We start from the raw sequence: 25040 nt of genomic DNA on the forward strand, positions 1-25040 counted from the left end.
CAGAAGAATCACCTGAGGTTAGGAGTTTGAGACCAGCCTGGAGAACATGGCAAAATCCCATCTTTACTAAAAATATAAAAATTAGCTGGATGTGGTGGCACATGCCTGTAATACCAGATACTTGGGAGGCTGAGGCAGAAGAATCGTTTGAATTTGGGAGGCTTAGTTTGCATTGAGCTGAGATCATGCCACTGCACTCTGGCCTGGGTGACAGAGCAAGAGTCCAACTCATAAAAAAAAAAAAAAAAAAAAAAAAAAAAAAAAAAACATTAGCCTGGGCTGGTGGTGTGGACCTGTAGTCCCAGCTACTTGGAAGGCTGAGGTGGGATGATAACTTCAGCCCAGGAGGTTGAGGCTGTGATGAGCCATGATTGCACCACTGCACTCCAGCCTAGGGGACAGACGGAGACCCTGTCTCAGAAAAGAAAGAAAGAAAGTGTTGTCCAGGCCGGGTGTAATTGCCCACATCTGTAATCCCAGAACTCTGGGAGGCCAAGGTGGGAGGATGGCTTGAGCCCAGGTCTTGTTATGTTGACCAGCCTGGTCAACATAACAAGACCCTATCTCTCCAAAAAGTAAAGTAAAAGATTAGCTGGGTATGGTGACATATGCCTATAATCCCAGCTACTCAGGAGGCTGAGGCAGGAGCCTAAGAGGTCAAGGCTGCAGTGAGCTATGATTGAGCCATTGCATTCCAGCCTGGGTGACAGACAGACCCTGTCTCAAAAAAAAAAGTGTTGCCTGAAGCCACTGATATGTCCCCCGCTTTAATCTCTCCTCATGGCGCCTGGTCCATCCCGGCTGGACACATCTGGACAGAAATCAGAAATACCATTGGACAGAGCCAGCCCCTCCCCTCCCCAACCTCCTCCAGCCCATCTCAGACCTCCCCTTGTCCTTCACGTTCCAGGTCGGACTTCAGGCCCTGCTCCTACCGAGGCTTAAAATGTCTGCAGTGTTGGTACCAGCCCAGCTCCACCTCCACTCCAGGGTCTACCTTCGAAGCCACCTTGTCCTCAGTCCCTCAATTCCCCTTCCTTCTTCCAGAGCCTCAGTGTGCCCATCTGCCAAATGGGAGTGACCATCCCTGCCCCACCTTCCTGTCTCCCACGTCAGCTCTGATGATAAAATCAAAGTGAGATCAGAAACATTTTTTGGGGGGAGGGTGGGCGATGGGTGCCAAGCTTGGGCAAATCCGGGAGAGAGCGAACTACAATTCCCATCCGGCTCCGGGGCCGCGGGCGTCCCTAGCCCCTCTCCTTTAGCCAAGGCCAAGGCGGCTGCGGCCCAGGGGGCAAGGGAAGTTGCAGTGCCTCGCGCCTCCGGGGTCAGGGCCCAGGTACGGCTGGGTCTGGGGCCGCGCGGGGACCAGGGAGGTCTTTCCGACCCTGCGGGACAGTACCCGCGCCCCGCAGAGAAGTCAGTTGCTCCCCGCGGCCCGCCCCCTCGCTTCCTGGCCCGGAGTTGGGCCCGCCCCGCGCGCCTCCGCCACCACCTTCACCTCGAGCCGAGGCTCCCATTGGCCGGCGCGCACCTGCCTGTCCGTCGGGGGGCGGGGCGCGGCGCCCAGGTGAGGGCGCGCAGGCGGCGGCGGAGGAAGGTGACAGCGGGGAGGGCGGGAGAGCGGGGAGAGGACGCGCGGACAGAGCCTCAGACGGTCTGGCGGACGGACGGCCCGACGGGCTGGCATGCGGGCGGCCGGACTCTAGCAGGGGAGCCAGGCTCCGGCCGCAGCCATGGAGCGGCGGCTGCGCGCGCTGGAGCGGCTGGCGCTGGGCGAGGCCGGTGGCGGCCCGGGGCTCGACGGCCTCCTAGACCTGCTGCTGGCGCTGCACCACGAGCTCAACAGCGGCCCCCTGCGGCGGGAGCGCAGCGTGGCGCAGTTCCTGAGCTGGGGTGAGTGGCGGGGCGGCAAGGAGCGGGGGCGGGCCCAGGGACCTCGCGCCGAGACCCCGGTACTCGCAGACTCCCCCGCAGGAACCCGCACCCCCACGGGCTTCCCTCGCAGACTCCCTGCAGTGGCCCTGAGGTTTACCACCGGACCCCCGCGGCCCTCACACTCCTGCACACCTCACCCTCACTTCAGTTCTCACACACACACCACACACACACACACACACACACACGCTCCTTCCCACTCACAGACCCTGACAGGGGCACAAACACACTATTTTGTGCCCGGGAATCCACCCCAGACTCATGTACCGATTGCACCAACTAGAGTCCTGTCCAGAATTCCTTGCTCACAGGCCACACCTGGCACGGGGCACACACAGACCTTCACGCACGTTGCCCACTGAAACACGGGTTCTCTCTCTCATTCCTCTCGGATGCACTGAGACACAGCTCACGGGGAGATCCAGGGAACCCTCCAGACCACCCCGACTGCACTGGCTTTGCGAAACACACAAATCTGTAGGTATCGCACACTTGCAGACATCCCCCGCCCCCGGCAACATACACCCCCCCACCCCAGCTCCCTGCCTACAAGACCACTGCAGCCTGGACTCAGGAACCGACCTCTACCCCTCGACTTGTGCAGGCTGCTGGCCACACTCGGGGAGGGGTGCCTGGCTGGAGGTGGGTCTGTACCTTTCCTGGTAGACTCATCTGAGTCATTGGGAGTGGCTGGCCTGGGGTGACCCTGAACCCACTGTGGGCACTGGCGCCAGCTGGAGGGTTCCCTGGTCACACCCTGCCGGGCCATAGGGAAAAGGCACAGGGGCCTGGCCAGGGCGGGGTGAGGCAGGTGTTTGCCCAGTGGGCAACTAGCGTTCCTGGCGCTCCTGAGCTCTGGGCAGGCACAAGGCCGGGGGTGGAGGGGAGAGGCATCCACCCAGATGTGCCAGGGAGTTGTCCCCTAGCCCCAACCCTTTCATCCAGGGCGAGGCAGTTGGAAGGCCCCTGCCTCTGTGCCTGTCTCCCTGGGACCCCATCATGCTATGCGTTTGTGCCTGTGCTGTTGTCACCCCTATGACACCCACACACGTGTGTGTGTTTGCACACACATGGGTGCTCCTCCCTGACTGCCTCTGGCACCTCTGCCTGGGACCCCGGTATGGGGGCTGTCTGTTGACATCTCCCGAGGTAACTCAAAGGGCTGTGACTCATTCCTCTCCTGCCGCAACTTGTCCCTGCCCCTACCCAGAGCCCCCATGCCCTGTGGGAGGCAAGAGGATTGGGCAGCCTGTCCAGGGGCCTGGATCCTCCTGCCTGTGGGCCTGCGCTTCGGGTGGGTCCCTGTGGCACTGGCTTCGACTCCCCCCGGGAGGCCCGGGGCTGCTCCTCCCCAGCTCCACACACAGACCTGGGAAAGAGACAATGAATTTCTGTAATGAAGTTTCCACCCCACCCCCGCTGCGGGCTTCTGCCTGATAAACCTGTGGAGCAGCTCTCTGTCCCACCCGCAGACCCGCCCAGCTGGCAGGGAGTTTACCTCCTGGCAGGGGGAAACTGAGGCAAGGTGCCAGACCACAGCTGCCCCCCATCCTGACTGATCACTCCTGCCTCCCTAAGACCCAATTCTCTCCCAAAACCTGTGGCTACCCCAGGCCTGGGAAGGGCCTGGGAGTGGCTGGAGTTGCCCCTTCTGGAGGTGTCTGGGATTTGAGGAAAGAGGACGTTCTTGGCCAGGCAAAGGCCTCGACTGGACAGGGAGGCAGAACTCAGAGGGAGAGGGCCAGTCAGGCCTGGAGGCAGCCTGCGCACTCACGCCCTCAGGGGCCACTGCTGGCACCAGAAAGGCATCTTGGTCCTGTTTGTGCGCACCTGGCATCCATGCCTCCAACCAAGGGGCCCCACGTGGGGAGATAGAGTCTGTCCTCCCTGCCCTAGGGGCTGCAGGCCTGACCCCCCAGCCAGGTACCTCTGTGCCTACAGGGTCCCCGGACAGAGGCCCATAGCTCCTGAATGGCAGAGAAGTCTCTCTGGGGATAAGGAATGTCACCTGTCCAGTTTCCCAAGACAGGCCCTGGCCTGGCCCTGTGAGGGGGCCAAGAACTGTGAGCTGAGGGTAGGAGTGGTATCCCCATGGTCCCCAGGGTGACCTGGCCAAGCAGAGTCAGACTCCAGGCTGGGCAGAACTACAGGTCCCATCAGCCCCTGGGATGGAGGCTGCCTAGTCTGGGACAGGGGGTCCAGGGAGGTATGGGGACCAGGCAGTCAGCTGAGCCCAGCCTTTGACCTTCCACGGTTCCTGATCATGGCCAAAGGAGGACCGGCTTCTGCCAACCCTTTGGCCTGAGGCTGTCCCTGGAGAGGTCATCCCTGCAGGGCTCACAGGAGTGACAGTTCCTCGCTTGCCCAAGGTGATGGGGACTGGGGCCCGCCCTGCACGCACTCTGAGTCCCACCCTGTGTCCCCTCAGCCAGCCCCTTCGTAGCAAAGGTGAAAGAACTGCGTCTGCAGAGAGATGACTTTGAGATCTTGAAGGTGATCGGCCGAGGAGCCTTTGGGGAGGTGAGCAGAGGGGCGGGGCAGGTGGGGAGGAGGTGTTCACACCAGGCTGGGCTCACCCCACTCCTCCCTGTGCCTGTAGGTTGCTGTGGTGAGGCAGAGGGACAATGGGCAGGTTTTTGCCATGAAAATGCTGCACAAGTGGGAGATGCTGAAGAGGGCTGAGGTCAGTGTGGGGTCGGGGGGACCCTTGGGCACCCTACAAATGGGTGTAGGGGAGGTGTTTGCAGCCAGGGCCTATGGGGCATGGGGGGCAAGCAAGGCTGCAGACCAGACAAAGGATGCCACCCTCAGCAGCCACTGATTTGTCCTTCTTACAATAAATCCTTTTTTTTTGAGAGGGAGTCTCACTCTGCCGCCCAGGCTGGAGTGCAATGGTGTCATCTCAGCTCACTACAACATCTGCCTCCTGGGTTCAAACAATTCTCCTGCTTCAGTCCCCCGAGTAGCTGGGATTACAGGGATGTACCACCACACCCAGCTAATTTTTGTATTTATAATAGATGTGGGGTTTCATTAAGTTGGCCAGGCTGGTCTTGAACTCCTGATCTTGTGATTCACCTGCCTCAGCCTTCCAAAATGCTGGGATTACAAGCATGAGCCACCGTGTCCAGCCAATTTTTTTTTTTTTTTTGAGGTGGAGTTTTGCTTTGTCAACTAGGCTGGAGTGCAGTGGTGCTATCTCGGCTCACTGCAACCTCTGCCTCCCAGTTCCAGTGATTCTCCTGCCTCAGCCTCCTGAGTAGCTGGGATTACAGGCATCTGTCACCACACCCAGCTAATTTTTGTATTTTTAGTAAAGATGAGGTTTTGCCATATTGGACAGGCTGGTCTCGAACTCCTGACCTCAGGTGATCATTCTGCCTCGGCCTCCCAAAGTGCTGGAATTACAGGTGTGAACCACCACTCCCAGCCTACAATAAACCCTTTTTTTTAGACAGGGTCTCACTCTGTTGCTTAGGCTGGAGTACAGTGGTGCAATCTCCGCCCACTGCAGCCTCCACCTCCCAGGTTCATGGGATTCTCATGCCTCAGCCTCCCTAGTAGCTGGGATTACAGGCGTGTGCCATGATGCCCAGCTAATTTTTTTGGATTTTTAGTAAAGACGGGGTTTCACCCTGTTGGCCAGGTTGGTCCCCAACTCCTGATCTCAAGTGATCTGCCAACCTCGGCCTCCCAAATTGCTGGGATTACAGGCCTAATAAACCCTTTTGAAAGTAACCGGAGTCATTCTCGTTTCCCACATGGTCATGCTGAGGCTCAGCCATACAGCATGTGCTTGGGCTGTCATAGCCAGCCAGGGGACAGCAGAGCTATGACCTCGATCTGAGCTCCCAGACTCACAGAGTCTTTCTCCATCCCCTGAGCTGGCAAGGGCGTCTCCTGGTCTCTGATCCCAGCCTACCTCTTACTTCCACACACCTGCTGCAGACGGCCTGTTTCCGGGAGGAACGGGATGTGCTCGTAAAGGGGGACAGCCATTGGGTGACCACTCTGCACTATGCCTTCCAAGACGAGGAGTATCTGGTGAGGATACTTGGTGGGCCTGGAGGGGGACAGCTACTTGGGGCTGGAGCCAGGGGCACTGGGCCCAAAGAGAGACCATTCCTGGAACCAAGAGACTCCCACTTCCCACCAGCTCCTGGGCTTGGCGCCTCCTGCCTGAACCCTGGTTGGGAACTGGCCAGCCCAGAGCTGCTGGGAGACGCAGCCCTGCCTTCCCACAGCCCTGTGGGACCACGGCAAGGTGGCCGGTGCACCCTTCCCCCAGGTCTGACTCTTGTCCCCCACCCGCAGTACCTTGTGATGGACTACTATGCCGGTGGGGACCTCCTGACACTGCTGAGCCGCTTTGAGGACCGTCTGCCACCCGAGCTGGCCCAGTTCTACCTGGCCGAGATGGTGCTAGCTATCCACTCGCTGCACCAGCTGGGCTATGTCCACAGGTGGGCCCCAACCCCGCTGCCCTGCTCAGCCCCTGCCAACTGCGCTGGGGACAGCTGATGCTGGCTGAGCACTCACCACGTGCCAAATGCTTTGCTGGGTGCCTCATCCACATGCTTCCTTGGAATCTTCCAAAGAGCCCTCTGTGGCAGGGGCTGCTACTGTCCCCAGCCTACAGTTGAGGGAGTCAGAGCTTAGTACAGGTCAACATCTGGCTCAAGGTGACTCAGCTCACGGGTGGTCAAGCCATGGTCAGCACTGGGGAAGTCACTCCTGCATCCCCCGCAGCATACCCAGCCACCTCCAGGGGTTTCCCCACACATCCCTTCTCCAATCTAGCCATCTTCCTCCTTCTGGCCTGTGGGACCACATACCCACACACACGTTGCTCACGTGTGCACACAGGAATGTAAGTGTGGGCTGGTGCTGGCACACAACATGCAGGTGCACCTGGGTGTGTGCCTCAATGGCCACTGACACACAGGTCAAGCCCCTCACTCTCCCTGCCTGCCACCCCCCAGGGATGTCAAGCCAGACAATGTCCTGCTAGATGTGAACGGGCACATTCGCCTGGCTGACTTCGGCTCCTGCCTGCGCCTCAACACCAACGGCATGGTAAGGACCGTGCCTCAGAGTGGGAGCATGGGATACCAGGCAGGCTGAACTCTCAGGAGAATGGGAGGCCCCAGGCCTAGCGCAGCGACATCAGGCTCCCCAGGGAAGGTGGGGAGGCCCAGGCCCTGGGTGGGCAGCAGCAGGCCAACCTGGTGGAATAGGGGTGCCAGGGCCATCGTGAGGGGCCAGCAGCCCCAGCCAAGCCCGAAGCTGTCCTCGTGGCTTTACCACTATCACCACCCACAGGTGGATTCATCTGTGGCAGTGGGGACGCCAGACTATATCTCCCCTGAGATCCTGCAGGCCATGGAGGAGGGCAAGGGCCACTATGGCCCACAGTGTGACTGGTGGTCGCTGGGAGTCTGCGCCTACGAGCTGCTCTTCGGGGTGACGCCCTTCTATGCCGAATCCCTGGTGGAAACCTATGGCAAGATCATGAACCACGAGGTCTGGACACCAGGCTGTAGGCTTCCAGGGAGGGCAGTGGGACTCCCAAGTCTGTGTGGTTGGAAATCCCTGTAGGCGAGGCTGGATTCCTAGACACTTGACCCAGCCTGCCCCCTCCCCCAACCCCCAGGACCACTTGCAGTTTCCCTTGGATGTGCCTGACGTGCCAGCCAGTGCCCAAGACCTTATTCGCCAGCTGCTGTGCCGCCAGGAAGAGCGGCTGGGCCGCGGCGGGCTGGATGACTTCCGGAACCATCCTTTCTTCGAAGGCGTGGACTGGGAGCGGCTGGTGAGCAGCACAGCCCCCTACATCCCTGAGCTGCGGGGGCCTATGGATACCTCCAACTTTGACGTGGATGACGACACCCTCAACCATCCAGTGAGTGGCAAAGGCTGCTGCAGGAGGGGAGCTGCCCTATTCCTTGTTAGCTGGGGGGACCCTTCCTCTGAAGTCCCCTGGGGTGGGCTGGGGGTGAGGCCTTCAGACTCCGGGGCTCATGAGTTACGGGTCCCACCAGCCTCCCCATGCTCCCCTGCACTGAGTTGAGTTGCATCAAGGGAAGGCCCTCTGACCGAAGGCATCATCCTATTAACTAGAATCCATATAAGGAAGAAAACTCCCAGCAGCCCCTAGGAGACTTGTGGGCACTGGGGGTCTGTTTGGGTTGGGCTGTGAGCAGGAGGAGGTCAGTGCGCCTGGTCCCAGGGGGCTCCTGGGCCTTGGGCCTTGGCCTTGGCCTGTGGACTCTGACTCTCTCCTTCCCTCTCCCTCTGCAGGGGACCCTGCCGCCGCCCTCCCACGGGGCCTTCTCCGGCCACCACTTGCCATTTGTGGGCTTCACCTACACCTCGGGCAGGTGGGGCTAGTCCTCACACACCTGGTGGGAGGCTCGGGTTACCTGGCTGGAGCGCATTGGGAGCATAGCCCACTGGGGCCCTGGGAAGGAGGCCAGAAGGGCTCCCCAGTGCCTGCCCATGCTAGGTGGTCTAGCCCTCATCCTCAGGGTCCCGGTGAAGCCACACCCAGGTCCTGCTGGGCCCCATACCAGCACATGGCTCTCACGGTGCCTTCCACGAAGGCCAAGGATGTACTGTACCTGGAGCCTGAGGCCTAGGGTTTGAAAGGCCCCTACTGCTCCTGGGCCTCACTTTGTGGCTCTGTAAAATGGGTGGGATGGGCAGGACACAATGGCTCACACCTGTAATCCCAGCACTTTGGGAGGCTGAGGCAGGTGGATCACCTGAGGTCAGGGGCAGCTTGGCCAACATGGTCAAACCCCGTCTCTACTAAAAATACAAAAATTAGCCAGGTGTGGTAGCACACGCCTGTGGTCCCAGCTACTCGGGAGGCTAAGGCAGGAGAACCGCTTGAACCCAGGAGGCAGAGGTTGCAGTGAGGTGAGATTGCGCCACTGCACTCTAGCTTGGGCGACAGAGCGAGACTCTGTCTCAAAAAACAAATGAGTGGGATGATCTCCACCTACTCCCATTCAAGGGGCCAGCCTGAGGTCCTGGTTCTGTGTGCTCTGAAGTGGAAGGAAATGGGTCCAACCCCCCACTCCTCGGAGCCAGCTGAGCCGGCATCACCACATCCTGCCCTGGATAGCCCTTGGGAGAGGCCTTGTCACCACCATCTTCCCATGGGGAAAATGAGGCTAAAACATGTTAGGTTCAAGGTGACACAGCTTGTAGGGGCCAGGACAAGGGCTTAAACCTGGACCTGGGGACCCTCGAGCCTGTGCCCTGGAGCTGCTGCCCTGGGCTGCCACCCATGGCACCAGCCTGGGGTCTTCCGAGAAAGGGTCTGTTCTGGCTGTTTTGCGGTGAATGAGTGATTAGATGTAGGGGGATGGAGGAGACTCTGGCGTTAGGTTTCTGCCAACACGTGTGGCCCCATGTCCCCCTGCAGTCACAGCCCTGAGAGCAGCTCTGAGGCCTGGGCTGCCATGGAGCGGAAGCTCCGCTGTCTGGAGCAGGAGAAGGTGGAGCTGAGCAGGAGGCGCCAAGGTACAGGGAGCAGTGGGCCAGGGCTGGGTGTGCTGGCCCTGGAGGCTGCTGCTGCGGGAGTGTACTCACCTGTGGGTACCACCACCCCTCCAGAGGCCCCGCATGCTCCTGCAGACCGTCGGGAGCTGGAGCAGCTCCGGAAGGAAGTGCAGACTCTACGGGAGAGGCTGTCAGGTATTCCCTCTGCCCACCCCACTGGGGCTGAGTCCCACCCAGGCTTGGGTTCTGCCCCTGCTCTGGATACACTGTATGGTCCTGGGGAGCATCTTATGCTTTCTCAGCCTGCATGTGGAAGACGGGCCAGAGACTTGCTCCTGGGCTGTGGGGAAGCTTCTGTGAGAGGCTGGGGCCGTCAGTACTCGAGGTCTCAGTGACTCTTCCCGGCAGAGATGCTGAGGGATAAGGCTCCCTTGTCTCAGATGGATGGGCCCCCGGCTGGCAGCCCAGGCCAGGCCAGTGACCTACAGCAGGAGCTTGACCGGCTGCACCAGGTGAGGGCTGGGTGAGGCGGGTGACTGGCCCTGGGCTCTGTGGATGGTCCATGCCTGACCCTGGGCCTCGTCCTCCGCACCCCTCCCTGCCTCCTCAGGAGCTGGCCGAGGGTCGGGCAGGGCTGCAGGCTCAGGGGCAGGAGCTCCGCAGGGCCCAGGGGCAGCAGGAGGAGCTGCTTCAGAGGCTGCAAGAGGCCCAAGAGAGAGAGGCGGCCACAGCTAGCCAGAGCCAGGCCCTGAGCTCCCAGCTGGAGGAGGCCCGGGCTGCCCAGAGGGAGGTAGGTGACCAGGGTGGGTAGGGACAGCAGCTGGGTCCTGCCCCAGTGGCCCCTAGTGTGGCTGGCAGAGGCTGGGCCGGGTGATGGCGCCTGGGATGGGGCAGTCTGGGAGTCCATGCCTTCTCATGTCCACTGTGGCTGGCAGAGCCTGCAGTCCATGGTAAGGTGGGCAGAAGGGCTGCTGAGAGCAGAGTTGGCACTGACCTGCCTCTGCACTCCTCACAGCTGGAGGCCCAAGTGTCCTCCCTGAGCCAGCAGGTTATGCAGCTTCAGGGACAGCGGGAGCAGCACCTTGAGGAGTCTTCCCAGGTCAAGGTACCCAAGTCCTACCCCCTTGGCAAGAGGCACTTCCCCACCAGCCTGACCCCACTCGGCCTCAGGGCCAGGCCTGTGCCCCGGGTGGGTGGGCCATGGCATCTGGGATCTCTGCCCTGACCTTCTCCATGTCCCCAAGACCGTCCACACAGCCTCTGAGACCAACGGGATGGGACCCCCGGAGGGTGGGCCTCAGGAGGCCCAACTGAGGAAGGAGGTGGCCGCCCTGCGAGAGCAGCTGGAGCAGGCCCACAGCCACGGGTGAGCCAGGCAGCGCATGGCAGGGAGAGGCCGGGCCCGGCCTGGGTGGCGAGTCACAGCCTTGGCCTTCTCCTCCTCAGGCCGAGTGGTAAGGAGGAGGCTCTGTGCCAACTGCAGGAGGAGAACCGGAGGCTAAGCCAGGAGCAGGAGCGGGTGAGCAGGGGGACGGAGGGCACGACAGACAGACAAGGCAGTGGGAGCCACTGGGCAGGTGGGCAAACTAGCCAGCGAGCGGAGTGGATGTGGACAGGGCTAGGGTTCTAGGGGTACCTGGAGGGAGATGGCAGTGCCAGGATGGCTGGGGCCTGGGGCTGACCTTGCCTTCTGGCTGGCCCCAGCTAGAAGCAGAGCTGGCCCAGGAGCAGGAGAGCAAGCAGCGGCTGGAGGGCGAGCGGCGGGAGACGGAGAGCAACTGGGAGGCCCAGCTCGCTGACATCCTCAGCTGGTGGGTGCCAGGGGTGGGTAGGGGGATGCAGGTGAGTCTGAGGGCCCAGCCCATGACCCTGAGCCTCTTCCAAATCAGGGTGAACGATGAGAAGGTCTCCAGAGGCTACCTGCAGGCCCTGGCCACCAAGATGGCGGAGGAGCTGGAATCCTTGAGGAACGTGGGCACCCAGACGCTCCCTGCCCGGCCACTGGTAAGCCCCAGAGACCCCCTTGGGGGCTAGCTCAGGCAAGTCACTGACCTTCCATGAGCTCAGCGTCCCTGCTGCTGAAGGTCATTACTGGAGATGGGGACGGTGAGCTCACAGTGGGTCAGTGGCCAAGCTGGAGCTTTGAGCATGGCCAGGTGGCATGGGTAGCGGCATGCTCTGGTAGGATGGCATCCCTGAAGCAGCCAGGCCTAGAAGGCATCTTATACGGGTGCCCAATGGCCACCAGGACCACCAGTGGAAGGCGCGGCGACTGCAGAAGATGGAGGCCTCGGCCAGGCTGGAGCTGCAGTCGGCGCTGGAGGCCGAGATCCGCGCCAAGCAGGGCCTGCAGGAGCGGCTGACGCAGGTGCAGGAGGCCCAGCTGCAAGCTGAGCGGTGAGGCTAGGGGCAGGCTTAGGAGGCTGGGGCCTGAGCAGAGGCCGGTGTTGAGCCCTTGCCGTTCTCCCCAGCCGTCTGCAGGAGGCTGAGAAGCAGAGCCAGGCCCTGCAGCAGGAGCTGGCCATGCTGCGGGAGGAACTGCGGGCCCGAGGGCCAGGGGGTGAGTGGCCACTGACTGCTTGCCCCAGAGCCAGGCACCCCTCCCGCTTGTCAAGGGGGCTCCATCATGGCCTGGCAGGGTGGTGGAGGCAGGAGTCTGTTCCTGGACTCTGCCACTTACTCCACCATCTGTGACCAGCACTTCCCGAGTGCCTGCTGTGCCCAGCCCTGCCCGCTGCCCATGGTCATTTCCCATTTTACCAAGGTGCGAACTGAGGCCCCTCCTGGCCCCTGGTTCCTCAGGCGGGGGACCTCAACCCAGTGACCCACACTCTCTTTGCAGACACCAAGCCCTCAAACTCCCTGATTCCCTTCCTGTCCTTCCGGAACTCAGAGGTAAGGACCAGGCCAAGGGGCTGGTCGGGTTGGGGTCCTGGGAGAGGCACAGAGGCCTTGACTTTGCTTCTCTTTCTCCTTTCCCCAGAAGGATTCTCCCAAGGACCCTGGCATCTCAGGAGAGGCCCCAAGGCATGGAGGGGAGCCAGAGCTGAGGCCGGAGGGCCGACGAAGCCTGCGCATGGGGGTGAGGACAGGTGGGTCCGTAGTAGGGGGGCTGGGCGCTGCCACTGCCCATCTCACCTGCTCCTCCGCCCTCCTGCAGCCTGTGTTCCTCAGAGCCCCTGCTGCCAACACGGCCCCTACAGAAGGTCTTCCTGCTAAGGTCAGTGCCCAGAGGGGCAAGTGGGATGGGGCCACCAAGCAGTTCTGCCAGGCTGAATGGGCACCTCCATGCGCATTGTGACCAGTGGGCACAATTGGGGCAGAGGTGGTGGCAACGAGCTTGCCTGGTGCCATAGACTGGCCAGGGCTCAGTGGTCAATACCACCTGGCTTAGCCCCTCATCTCACCTGATCCCTCAGGGATGGGGACCGGGGCCCTAGGAGGCCTTGGGTAATGGCTATCCCCTTCCCCAGCCCGGCTCACACACGCTGCGCTCCCGGAGCTTCCCATCCCCCACCAAGTGTCTCCACTGCACCTCTCTGATGCTGGGCCTGGGCCGCCAGGGCCTGGGCTGTGATGGTGAGAGTCCCCACCCCACCACACACCCACCCCCTACGCTCCAGCCACTGCCCCAGGTGTGTGACCCTGGCACACCCAGGATGTTTCTCCTATCCCAGGGTCACGGGCACCTGCTGGTCAAATTTCCTACTGTTCAGCTTTGTTCCTTTTCTCACTTAATGAGGAATTGGGGACAGTTCGGGTGCCACCGTGGCCTCAGGGAAGCTGGCTTTGGACATGCTCCCAAAGCAGTCTTGTTTTGGGGCTGCCCTTTCCTAACCTCACCTCATCTGCCTTCTCCACCTTCCCCACAGCCTGCGGCTACTTCTGTCATGCAACCTGTGCCCCACAGGCCCCGCCTTGCCCCGTGCCCCCTGACCTCCTCCGCACAGCCCTGGGAGTGCACCCCGAAACGGGCACAGGGACTGCCTATGAGGGCTTCCTGTCGGTGAGCGGGGGCCGAGGGAGGGGAAGGCGGATGCAGAGGTGCTGAGGGCCTCTGCAGTCCTCCCATGCTTGCCTTTCTACCAGGTGCCGCGGCCCTCGGGCGTCCGGCGGGGCTGGCAGCGGGTGTTTGCTGCCCTGAGTGACTCACGCCTGCTGCTGTTTGACGCCCCTGACTCAAGGCTCAGCCCGACCAGTGGGGCCCTCCTGCAGGCCCTGGATCTGAGGTGGGTGCCGGGCAGTGACATGGGGCAAGGGACTAGTGGTGGAAGGGGGCGGCCAGGGACAGGGAGACCTCTGACCTGTTCTGTGAACCTCCCAGGGACCCCCACTTCTCGGCCACTCCCGTCCTGGCCTCTGATGTCATCCATGCCCAATCCAGGGACCTGCCACGCATCTTTAGGGTGAGTGCCTGGGGTGAGATGGACCAGCCACCATCCACGTCCCCATGCCGTCCCCGCTCTGGACCCTGTTCCCCACTCCACACGCCCTCCTAGGCCAGCCACAACTATAACACGCTTTCCATATGAGCACCTAGCTGGGTCCCGCCTCATTTAGGATCTGCTGTGGCTTCCCATCGTCCGAGGAGTTCTCCTGCCCCAGCCCTTGAGGCCCCGAGGATCCAACCCCGCAGGCCTCCCCAGCCCTCTCCCTGGCACTGCTCTCTGCTCTGGCCACACCTTGCTTTCTCCAGTTCCGAGGGCTCCCTGTGTCTGTGGGCACCACGTTCTCTGTCCTTCATGTCTGTCTCTTTGCATGTAATTGCCGGCCCCATGCTGGTGCACACACCTCACTTACCTTGACTACTTCTGGTCAGTGGCTCATCCCTCAGGCTCCAGCAGAAATGTCTAGTCCCCTGGGAAGTCAGCCTTCATCTCCTGGCCTGGGTTTGGGAGCCTCGTCTACATTCCCACCAGGCTCATCCTCACCCCATTAGGGCGCTGGTCTCAGGGTTCTGGAGTTGTCTGTATGCCTTTCTGGCCTATTCCCTGCTGCTGAGTGTATGTGAGGCACCCTGGGCACAGCAGCTGCTGGAGGCAGGAAGGGAGGAAGGACAGATGGCCCATAGCCCTCCAGCCTGGGTCCCTGCCCACAGGTGACGACCTCGCAGCTGGCAGTGCCGCCCACCACGTGCACTGTGCTGCTGCTGGCGGAGAGCGAGGGGGAGCGGGAGCGCTGGCTGCAGGTGCTGGGTGAGCTGCAGCGGCTGCTGCTGGATGCGCGCCCGAGACCGCGGCCTGTGTATACACTCAAGGAGGCCTACGACAACGGGCTGCCGCTGCTGCCCCACACACTCTGCGCTGCCATCCTTGGTGAGCTGGGGGGCGGCTGGAGGGGGCAGTCCATGCCTGCAGGAGTGCTGCTGTCTAGGATTAGTCCCAAGGGCCGGGCCCTGTCACTGCCCATTCCCTGCAGCCACGAGACAGACTGGCTTGCACCATGTATGCGCTCCAGACTCCTGTGTGCACGGCTGTGTGAAAAGCCCTGGGCCACCAGGTAGGGGGCCTGGCTTATTCCCACTCTGTTTTGCTGTGCCTCAGTTTCTGCTTTTTCCAAAAGAATCAAGTGAGTGAAAGGAACAAAGGCTTTTTTTTTTTTTTGAGACAAGAGTCTTGCTCTGTCACCCAGGCTGGACTGCAGTGGTGCAATCTCAGCTCACTGCAAACTCCACCTCCCCGGATTCAAGTGATTCTCCTGTCTCAGCCTCCAGAGTAGCTGGGATTACAGGCATGCACTACCTCGCCTGGCTACTTTGTTAAAGCTGTGCACACAGGAGGCTGGAGCGCATAGACGGGGTTTCACCATGTTGGGCAGGCTGGTTGTAAACTCCTGACCTCAGGTGATCTGTCTACCTCGGCCTCTCAAAGTGGCTGAGATTACAGGTATGAGCCACCACGCCCAGCTGGAACAAAGACTTTAGAAAGAGACAAACGAGGGTTCAGTCCTGGCTGTCTCCCTGCAAGCTGGGGGTCTGGGGGGCCATTGTGGAACCACTCAGAGCCTCATAACATCTCCTGGGTGGAGCTGCCGTGAGCTTCACTTGTGCTCAGCCTTGAACCTGGGGCTCAGCAGGGCTCGTCTGTAACTGAGGCTGGGAAAGGCATGAAGCAGAGCTCCTTGGCCTCCCTGAGCAGCTGAGGCCCTGAGCCAGCCCATGCTCTCAGGGTGGGAGCCACAGGAGAGGCTGTGTGGGTCCCTGGAGCAGTCGGGAGCCAGAGGAGAGGGGATTTATTGAGCAAGGGGCTCTGCTGAGCCCCCAGAGCATCGCTTCCTCGCTTCCTAAGAGCTGCTCTGTGAGAAAGGTACCATCATCCCAGTTTACATAAGGGGAAACCAAGGTTCTGAGAGGTGATGTGACTTACCTGAAATTCTACTGCTCAAGGTGATGGGCCTCACCCCAACCCCTCCAGAAAAGCCTGTCCAATTCTGGGAGAGAAGGGTCAGTGAGGCAGGGACAGTGGGATGATCACCACCCCCATTTCCTCAAGAGAAACTAAGGCACAGCAAGGCAGGTAGACTGCCCAGTCTCCCTGTCATTGAGCGGGCCTTCTGACCCCTGACCCTCTCCCTCCCTCTACCAGACCAGGATCGACTCGCTCTTGGCACTGATGAGGGGCTCTTTGTCATCCATCTGCACAGCAACGGTACCCGTCAAAGCTGGGCCAGGGTGGGCATGGGCAGAGGCAGCCCCAATGGGCACAGGAGGATGGGGATGGGTCACTCTTCAACCACCTGCAGTGACACTCTCCCCTCGCTAACCCTGCAGACATCTTCCAGGTGGGAGAGTGCCGGCGCGTACAGCAGCTGGCCTTGAGCCCCAGCGCTGGCCTGCTGGTCGTGCTGTGTGGCCGTGGCCCCAACGTGCGTCTCTTTGCCCTGGCGGAGCTGGAGAACGTAGAGGTAGCAGGTGCCAAGATCCCCGAGTCTCGAGGTTGCCAGGTGCTAGCAGCTGGGAGCATCCTACAGGCCCGCACGCCAGTGCTCTGTGTAGCCGTCAAGCGCCAGGTGCTCTGCTACCAGCTGGGCCCAGGCCCTGGGCCCTGGCAGCGCCGCATCCGTGAGCTGCAGGCACCTGCCCCTGTGCAGAGCCTGGGGCTGCTGGGTGACCGGCTATGTGTGGGCACCACCGGTGGCTTTGCCCTCTACCCACTGCTCAATGAGGCTGCGCCATTGGTGCTGGGGGCCGGTTTGGTGCCTGAGGAGCTGCCACTGTCCCGCGGGGGCCTGGGTGAGGCACTGGGGGCTGTGGAGCTCAGCCTCAGTGAGTTCCTGCTGCTCTTCACCACTGCCGGCATCTACGTGGATAGCGCAGGCCGCAAGTCTCGTGGCCACGAGCTGCTGTGGCCAGCAGCACCCACGGGCTGGGGTAAGGCCTGTGGAGAGCTTGGCAGGGGGGCCAGACACCTTCAGTGTGTGGGTGAAGACAGGGTCCCACCTCAACTCTTGAGCCTGGCATTGGAGGCCTTTGGTGCCCTTTTTCATCCTCCAGCCCAGCAACACCCTGTCCCACCCTCTGTGGCTTGCAGGGGACCTTCCTTTCCCATGGCTGAACTCATGCTCCTCTCCCGGGTACCCAGCAAACATTTTTTTTTTCTTTTGAGACAGGGTCTCCCTGTGTCAGGCTGGAGTAGTGGCACAATCTCGACTCATTGCCACCTCCATCTCCTGGGCTCAAGAGATCCTCTCACCTCACCCTCCCAAGCAGCTGGGGCCACAGGTGTGTACCACCATGGCTGGCTAATTTTTGTATTTTTTGTAGCAACAGGGTTTTGCCATATTGCCCAGGCTGGTCCCAAACTCCTGGACTCAGGCAATCCTCCTGCCTCGGCCTCCCAAAATGCTGGATTACAGGTGTGAGCCACTGGCCCCAGCCTGCACCCAGCAAACTCTTAACTAGGTCCAGCCCCAGTGTCAGCTGAAGGCCTGGAGCTGACAGGCATGCCAAAGATGACCGCTGCAGTTGCTGTGGTCACCACTGCCTTCATGCTCCCCACCCCGCCTCCCCGTCATCGGCTTTTTCCTTCTCTTTGCCCCTTACCTCTCCATCCAGACCTGTGCCATTTAATGACTGGCTTGGTGCACTGGGGTCCCACAGAATGGACTGGGGCCGATTTCCTCATCCATATCAAGCACCCAGCCCAAGCTGGGACGCTCCAGGGGCAATGGGTTTGGAGGAATGAATGGAAGAGTGAATGAATGAATGGGGGCGGTGGGGCAGTCTGGTGCATGCACAGGTAACTAGCATGATGAGAGTGAGGGCTGAAGAGAGGGGCAGAGCATCCTTTGTGAGCAATGGCTCTTTGGGGTGGGGCCTGCAGGTTGGGTGCTACATACCACCCCAGCTGCCCAGGGCCAAATCCCAGCTGGGTGACCTTGACCATTACATGGTTCCAGGGGTTCCATTCCCTCATCTGGAAATTAGGGGTTATAACCATAGTACCTGCTCAGAGTTGTGAGGGAATTAAGGGAGGAACAGCATGGTCGTTTAGCACCTAGCCAGGCATGTGGTGAGTGGTCCAGGAGTATCTGAATTGAACAGGCGACAGAGAGTCTTCAGAGGAAGGACCTTAGCTGGGGCATGGCAATCACTGTGCTGTGGCAGGAGACAAGGTGTTCCCTGTGGAATAGAGGGGGAAAGAGCTCAGTGGTGCCTGGCGTGCCCGCAGGGTACGCAGCCCCCTACCTGACAGTGTTCAGCGAGAACTCCATCGATGTGTTTGACGTGAGGAGGGCAGAATGGGTGCAGACGGTGCCGCTCAAGAAGGTGAGGGTCCACCAGAGCCCGGGGGCAGCGCCGGGGGATGGCAGCGTGGCCTGACCTCTGTGCCTGCTGCCCCAGGTGCGGCCCCTCAATCCAGAGGGCTCCCTGTTCCTCTACGGCACCGAGAAGGTCCGCCTGACCTACCTCAGGAACCAGCTGGCAGGTGAGGGAGTGCGCGTGTACACGTGTGTACGTTCACTGGTGCACACATGTGGTTGTGTGGCCCTGAATGCCAGCTGACTGGGCCCCAGAGACGTGTGAGCACAGCCCAGCTCTCTGCTTCTCCCACAGAGAAGGACGAGTTCGACATCCCAGACCTCACCGACAACAGCCGGCGCCAGCTGTTCCGCACCAAGAGCAAGCGCCGCTTCTTCTTCCGCGTGTCAGAAGAGCAGCAGAAGCAGCAGCGCAGGTGCGCGTGCGCGATGCGGGGGCTGCGACTAGGCGGGGAGAAGGGCTGTCCTGCTCGAGTGAGGGCAGAGCTTCGCCGCCCGCTGCATACACCCTCTCCGCCCGTAGGGAGATGCTGAAGGACCCCTTTGTGCGCTCCAAGCTCATCTCGCCGCCCACCAACTTCAACCACCTGGTACACGTGGGCCCTGCCAACGGGCGGCCGGGCGCCAGGGACACACCCCGGGTGAGTCCTCCGGAGCCAATCACAAGCCACTCTGGTGAGGCTGAGCCAATTACCGGCCTCTGTGGTGAGCTCTAGCCAATCACAGGCCTCCATAATTATCTGGGCTGGGCCCCTGAGGCCTGGGACTCACCCTTCTGCTATTTGGGACTTCAGCACATCCAGGCTGCGTGCCTAGTGGTGTTCATTTGTCGTGGTCTGTTGTGCCTTGGGCCTCCTGGCCTCCTTGTGCCTCCTGGTCCCAGCTCCACACTGTCACCCAACAGGCTCCGGAAGAGAAGGGCCGAGGCGCCCGCAGCTCCGGCCCACAACGACCCCACAGCTTCTCCGAGGCATTGCGGCGCCCAGCCTCCACGGGCAGCGAAGGCCTCGCTGGAGACGCAGACCCCAGTAAGAGCAGCCCCTCAGCCTCCAGTCTGCCACCCCTCACCCCAAGTTTCCACCCACTTTGGATCCATCAAATCTGATCTTGGTATTTTTGTCCCCTTGTCTGCTGCTGGAGCAGTGAAGAGGAAAGCTTGGACATCCCTGTCCAGCGAGTCTGTGTCCTGCCCCCAGGGATCGCTGAGCCCTGCAGCCTCCCTAATGCAGGTGAGCCCGTCCAGGAGGCTTGTCCGTCCCCCATTCTAACGTCAGACAGTTCAGCTCTGTGCTAGGCCCTGCACAGGGACCCAGGCTAGAGAACAAGCTGAGCCCATGACTGCCCTCGATTCTACAAGATGCAGATTCTTACCTGTCTCACCCCACCAGTGGGCACCAACAGGGGCATGGAGGCAGGCCGGCCTCGGTGGGAATCTTGGCTCTGACTGTTCCAGCTGTGTGGCCCTGGGCAAAGTGCCCAACCTCCCTCATCTTGTCTCATCTGTGAAATGACATGGTTTCTGGGAGGCCTGCATGAGCTGATGATACCTGCCAAGGGCTCAGCACAGTGCCTGGCATGGTGAAGGGTGCCATAGAAGGAGAGCTCTTGCGATTTTTTTTTTTTTTTTAGACGGAGTCTCACTGTGTCACCCAGGCTGGAGTGCAGTGGCACAGTTTCGGTCACTGCAACCCCCACCTCCCAGGTTCAAGCAATTCTCCCACCTCAGACTCCTGAGTAGCTAGGATTATAGGCGTGTGTCACCACGCCTGGCTAATTTTTGTATTTTAAGTAGAGATGGGGTTTTACCGTGCTGGTCTCAAACTTATAACCTCAAGTGATCCACCTGCCTCAGCCTCCCAAAGTGCTGGGATTACAGGCATGAGCCACGGCGCCCAGCCACTCTTGGGATTCCTAACAGAGGCCCAGTCCAGGGTAGAGAGTTGGGGAGTCAGAGGAGGGAGCAATCCATTCCGAATGAGGACAGGGGAAAACCTAAGAGAAGCTGGGTTCACATTCACCCTCCAGCCACGTCTCCTGCACACACATCCACCCACTCCCGACACACCGGGCCACTGGGAGCCCTGGGGCTTGCCATGTTCTTTCACATCTTCAGGTCACTTTCCCCTGCAGTCCCCTCTGTTTTGAATCCCTTTCCCTGTCTTCACTTTGACAATACCAGACTGCCCTCCAGGGGACCCACTAGGATCATCTTCAAAGGAGCCTTCCTGGGCTCTTGGTCAGGTGGTCATTGCCTTCCTGGGGCTGGTGCCGCCTTCACCACCCCACTCCCTCCACACCTTCCTTGCAGCTCCTGCTGTGCCATGGGTTTCTTCTGGTGCTTGTCCTCTTCCCTTGACTGTGGGCTCCTTGGTGGTGGGGGTCAGGCTTCGTTCTTCTGCCCAGAGTGAAGCATGTGTGTTGACTGAATGAAGAATGGAGTGAATGAACAAAGGGACTTTGAGGCCGGGTGTGGTGGCTCACCCCTGTCATCACAGCACTTTGGGAGGCAGAGGTGGGTGGATCACTTGAGGTCAGGAGTTTGAGACCTGCCTGACCAACATGGTGAAACCCTGTCTCTATTAAAAATACAAAAATTAGCTGAGCCTGGTGGTACATGCCTGTAATCCCAGCTACTTGGGGGGCTAAGGCAGGATAATTGCTTGAACCTGGGAGGTGGAGGTTGCAGCCAAGATCATGCCACTGCACTCCTGCCTGGGCAACAGAGTGAGACTCTGTCTCCAAAAAATAATACAAAGATTAGCCAGGTATGATGGCGAATGCATGTAATCCCAGCTACTTGGGAGGCTGAGGCAGGTTCACCTGAACCTGGGAGGCAGAGGTTGCAGTGAGCCGAGATCATGCCACAACTGCACTCCAGCCTGGGCAACAGAGCAAGACTCTGTCTCAGAAAAACAAAAAAATAGGGACTTAAAGTCCATTCAAGGTTAAGTAGGAGTTCTCCAGGTCCTTCCAGTAACCCATGTACCACCCCCACACCCCACCTCACATCTGGCTTCCTCCAGGGGCCGTGATACAGTAGGTGATGGGCCTAAGGGGGCCTCTGGGAGGCACTGGCCCTGTGAGGAAAGAGTCCTCCCTGATCCTTCTCCCCCCACCCAACTTCCTTTTCTTTCTCCTGCAGGTCTCAGAACGGCCCCGAAGCCTACCCCTATCCCCTGAATCGGAGACCTCTCCTTGATGCCCTCTGTTAGGATCCACCCCAATCCCAGGGCAGAAAGACACTTGGGAGCGAAGAGCTTGAGGAATGCCATACTCCGGCTGGTCCGGGACATGGAAATTCAGACTCAGGGAGGGCCTGGGCTGGGCAATGACTGGGAGGCTTGCCTGGGTTCCCAGGACTTGGGGGTCCTGACTCCCACCCCTCATCCCGCCTTACCCCTTTGTTCCCAGCCCCAGCCTTTGCTAGCCATTGGGAATAGAATGGCCCCTTTTGTCCTGGTGATCGGGATGATTGTGCCAAAGCTCTTATTTCTAGTGCCAAGCACCTGGAGGCTTTAAGAGTCTGGATGAGGGATGGAGAGGCAATGGGTCTCTGGGAACAGGTTGGGGTCTTATCTGTGGACTGTCTGGCTCCCGGCTGAGGCCGAGATGGGGCATGTCTCGGTCTCTGCTCAGCATCTGGGTGAGAAAAACAGGCTCTGATCCAGAGGGAGGATAGAGGAGGAGGAAAAGGATGTAGGTGAAGGAGGTGAGAGACAGGCAAGGGAGGAAGGAAGTGGAGGAGGAGGTGAGAGGAATTAGAAAGAGGTAGAAGCCATGCAGAGGAGGAGGGGAGAGGGATGAAGGAGAGCGATGAACAAGAGGAAGGAGACAAAAGGAGAGGGGTGGAGAGAGGGAGCTGGGAGAACAAAGGGTCCTTTCTCTGGAGAGGGGTGCAGTGGGCGGGGCTGACACTGTCAGCCAGTCCTCCCAGCAGGGAAGAGAATCCTGGACAGGAAGGGGATGGGGAGGGTATTTATAAGGGCTTCTTGGTGGGAGATGGGCACCCAGAGAGGGCCACTGGAGGGTCCCTGGGCACACTCTGGCCCTTCCCAGAAAGGAGGGTCCTTTTTCTTGAAGCTTCAACCAATTGTGTATTAGGGGAACCTAGGGGGCATTTTATTATTGATCACAGTCATTATTATTGTTATTATATTGCTATTTTTATTAAACCTCCCCCTACTGAAGGGTGGGGGCAAAAGAAATATTTATCTCCTCAAATGCCACATTCCCAGGAGGGACAGACCCTGATGCTCTGTCAGACAACAAGAAACCAATAAAGACAACTTTGTAAGCTGCTAGCCTCCCTGCCTGGATCTGTCCTCCTGAGGTTCAGAAGATGGGGGATTAGGAATGGAGGGAAGAGTGGGGGTGTCACAGTTAAAGACCAGGTTGTCTTCTCTGCATTTTCAGGAATCAGGTGACACTCAAATGGGGTAAATGAAGAGACTTTACTAATGAAGGGACAGTTTACAGAAGCATGTACAGTGCTAAGGGAACACGCCAGTGAATGGTGGTGCCCCAGAGCCCTGGCAGCAGAGAGGAGCTGTTAGGCCCCCAGGCCACCCAGGCTGGAAGAGGTGGTGATGCTACCTGACAGGAGCTCTAGCTTTTGGTAGAACTTGACTGTGGCTGAGCTGAAAGGCAGCCTAGGAAATAAATTCCTCCATCTCACTCCCTCTCATCTCCTGTCTCCCTTTGTACAAATTCAAAGGGCAGCCAGAGGCCCCAAGAATTCAGCAGCTAGCTAGACACGGTGGCTCATGCCTGTAATTCCAGCACTTTGGGAGGCCAAGGCAGGTGGATCACTTGAGGTCAGGGGTTCGAGACCAGCCTGGCCAACATGGTAAAACTCCATCTCTACTAAACATAGAAAAATTAGCTAAGCATGATGGTGGGCGCTTGTAATCCCAGCTACTTGAAAGGCTGAGGCAGGAGAATTGCTTGAACCCAGGAGGCACAGGTTGCAGTGGGCCGAGATCACACCACTGCACTCCAACCTGGGCAACAAGATTGAAACTCCGTCTCAAAAAAAAAAAAAAGAACTCAGTAACTGCAGGTTGTTGTGGCCAGTCTTGGCACAGAGAAGGGTGGAGAAGGGGGAAGTGGATCCGAAGGGCACAACATGGGTATCCAGTGCCGGGCTGCCCACCCAGGTGAGGCTGATGAAGAGGCAGCAGGGGAAGGTCTGGGAGGGGTTTCACTTGTTCTTAGCTGGGGTGTCCAAGACTTAGCAGGACCCAGGCCTCGGCTGGACTGGATGGGAAGGAGGGAAGGAATGTACCCTAGGATCAGGGCAGGCCTGGGCGGCCGATGGCTACGCTCCGAGGCTTATGGCGGGCCCTAAAGCTGGGGGAAAGTACTAGAAAGAGACTGGGGGTCACTGTGTGGCTGGGAATGGGGATTGGAGGGTGTCTGTGGAATTCTAGGGCCTGGTTAGGGGCCCAGGCATGAGAGTCAGATAGCCTGGATTCTGGTCCAGCTATACAGCCACTGGCAAGGTACCTGACCTCAGTTTCCACATCTTTAAATGGGAATCAAAAAACTGAGGGCTGGGCATGGTGGCTCACGCCTGTGATCGCAGCACTTAGGGAGGCCAAGGTGGGCGGATCACTGGGGGTCAGGAGTTCAAGACCAGCCTGGCCAACATGGTGAAACCTCGTCTCTACTAAAAATACAAAAATTAGCTGGGCGTGGTGGCACGCTACTTGCAGCTACTCAGGAGGCTAAGGCAGGAGGATGACTTAAACCCAGGAGGCAGAGGTTGTGGTGAGCTGAGATCACCCACTGCACTCCAGTCTGGGCAATAGAGTGAGGCTCTGTCTCAGAAAAATAAATAAAACTTATCACAGGTGCCGGGCGCGGTGGCTCACGCCTGTAATCCCAGCACTTTGGGAGGCCGAGGCGGGTGGATCACGAGGTCAAGAGATCGAGACCATCCTGGTCAACACGGTGAAACCCCATCTCTACTAAAAATACAAAAAATTAGCTGGGCATGGTGGTGCATGCCTGTAATCCCAGCTACTCGGGAGGCTGAGGCAGGAGAATTGCCTGAACCTAGGAGGCGGAGGTTGCGGTGAGCCGAGATCGTGCCATTGCACTCCAGCCTGGGTAACAAGAGCGAAACTCCGTCTCAAAAAAAAAAAAAAAAAAAAAAAAAAAAAAACTTATCACAGGCTAGGTGAGGTGGCTCACACCTGTAATCTTAGCACTTTGGGAGACTGAGGTGGGAGGATCTCTTGAGGCCAGGAGTTTGAGGCTGTAGTGAGCTATGCTTGCACCACTGCACTCTAGCCTGGGCGACAGGGAAAGACCCTGTCTCACCCAAAAAAAAAAAAAAAAAAAATCTCATGGGAGGTTCTGGTGAGACTGGTGAGATCATGATGGAAAATGCCTGGGGCCCACTCAGGAAATATTTCTTCAGCCTACTGAGGTGCAGAAACTCAAAAAGCCCTGTGCAGGGATACTCAGGCCTTTGGCAAGCTGAGACCTGAAGCTGTCCCTCACTAAACTGGAGAAACAGCTGCTTCCTAGCACCCAGCAATAATTCAGCCAAAAGACTTTCAGATTTACAAATTTTTACATTTAAAAAAAACTAATTTTCTCCCAATATTTTATGTTAACAAATTTTAAACCTATAGAAAGAATATGAGCTCTGGCCAGGCACTGTGGCTCACACTTGTAATCCCAGCACTTTGGGAGGCCGAGGTGGGCAGATCACCTGAGGTTGGGAGGTTCAACATCAGCCTGGCCAACATGGTGAAACCCCATTGCTACTAAAAATACAAAAATTAGCCAGGCATGGTGGTGTGCACTTGTAATCCCAGCTACTC

At 59.2% G+C, this 25040-nt stretch overlaps 1 protein-coding gene across 3 annotated transcripts; it reads left to right on the top strand.

Annotated features, from left to right (window-relative positions):
• Positions 1 to 1638: 1638 nt before the first annotated feature.
• CDC42BPG (CDC42 binding protein kinase gamma) lies at positions 1639 to 22504 on the top strand. Of its 3 annotated transcripts, none has more exons than XM_032282907.1 (37): positions 1640 to 1896; positions 4367 to 4458; positions 4538 to 4621; positions 5887 to 5982; positions 6253 to 6401; positions 6921 to 7014; positions 7261 to 7461; positions 7592 to 7840; positions 8239 to 8318; positions 9371 to 9468; positions 9562 to 9642; positions 9856 to 9959; positions 10058 to 10237; positions 10463 to 10552; positions 10692 to 10813; positions 10894 to 10966; positions 11152 to 11258; positions 11337 to 11451; positions 11696 to 11844; positions 11919 to 12007; positions 12290 to 12342; positions 12434 to 12529; positions 12608 to 12667; positions 12921 to 13026; positions 13320 to 13453; positions 13537 to 13676; positions 13772 to 13853; positions 14546 to 14762; positions 16032 to 16094; positions 16217 to 16816; positions 18117 to 18214; positions 18290 to 18374; positions 18503 to 18623; positions 18731 to 18848; positions 19112 to 19235; positions 19351 to 19436; positions 21350 to 22504. In XM_032282907.1, the coding sequence occupies exons 1-37, from the start codon at positions 1737 to 1739 to the stop codon at positions 21404 to 21406; spliced, it is 4653 nt and encodes a 1550-aa protein (XP_032138798.1). In that variant the 5' UTR covers positions 1640 to 1736; the 3' UTR covers positions 21407 to 22504. The 3 variants fall into 3 exon arrangements, with proteins under 3 accessions (XP_032138799.1, XP_032138798.1, XP_032138797.1); XM_032282906.1 differs by having other exon boundaries at positions 1641 to 1896; positions 12431 to 12529; XM_032282908.1 differs by lacking the exon at positions 18117 to 18214 and having other exon boundaries at positions 1639 to 1896; positions 12431 to 12529.
• The last annotated feature ends 2536 nt before the right edge of the window (positions 22505 to 25040 follow it).

The sequence above is a fragment of the Sapajus apella genome, unplaced genomic scaffold, assembly GCF_009761245.1.
Source record: "Sapajus apella isolate SASKATOON/1434 unplaced genomic scaffold, GSC_monkey_1.0 scaffold14, whole genome shotgun sequence".
Classification (NCBI taxonomy): domain Eukaryota; kingdom Metazoa; phylum Chordata; class Mammalia; order Primates; family Cebidae; genus Sapajus; species Sapajus apella.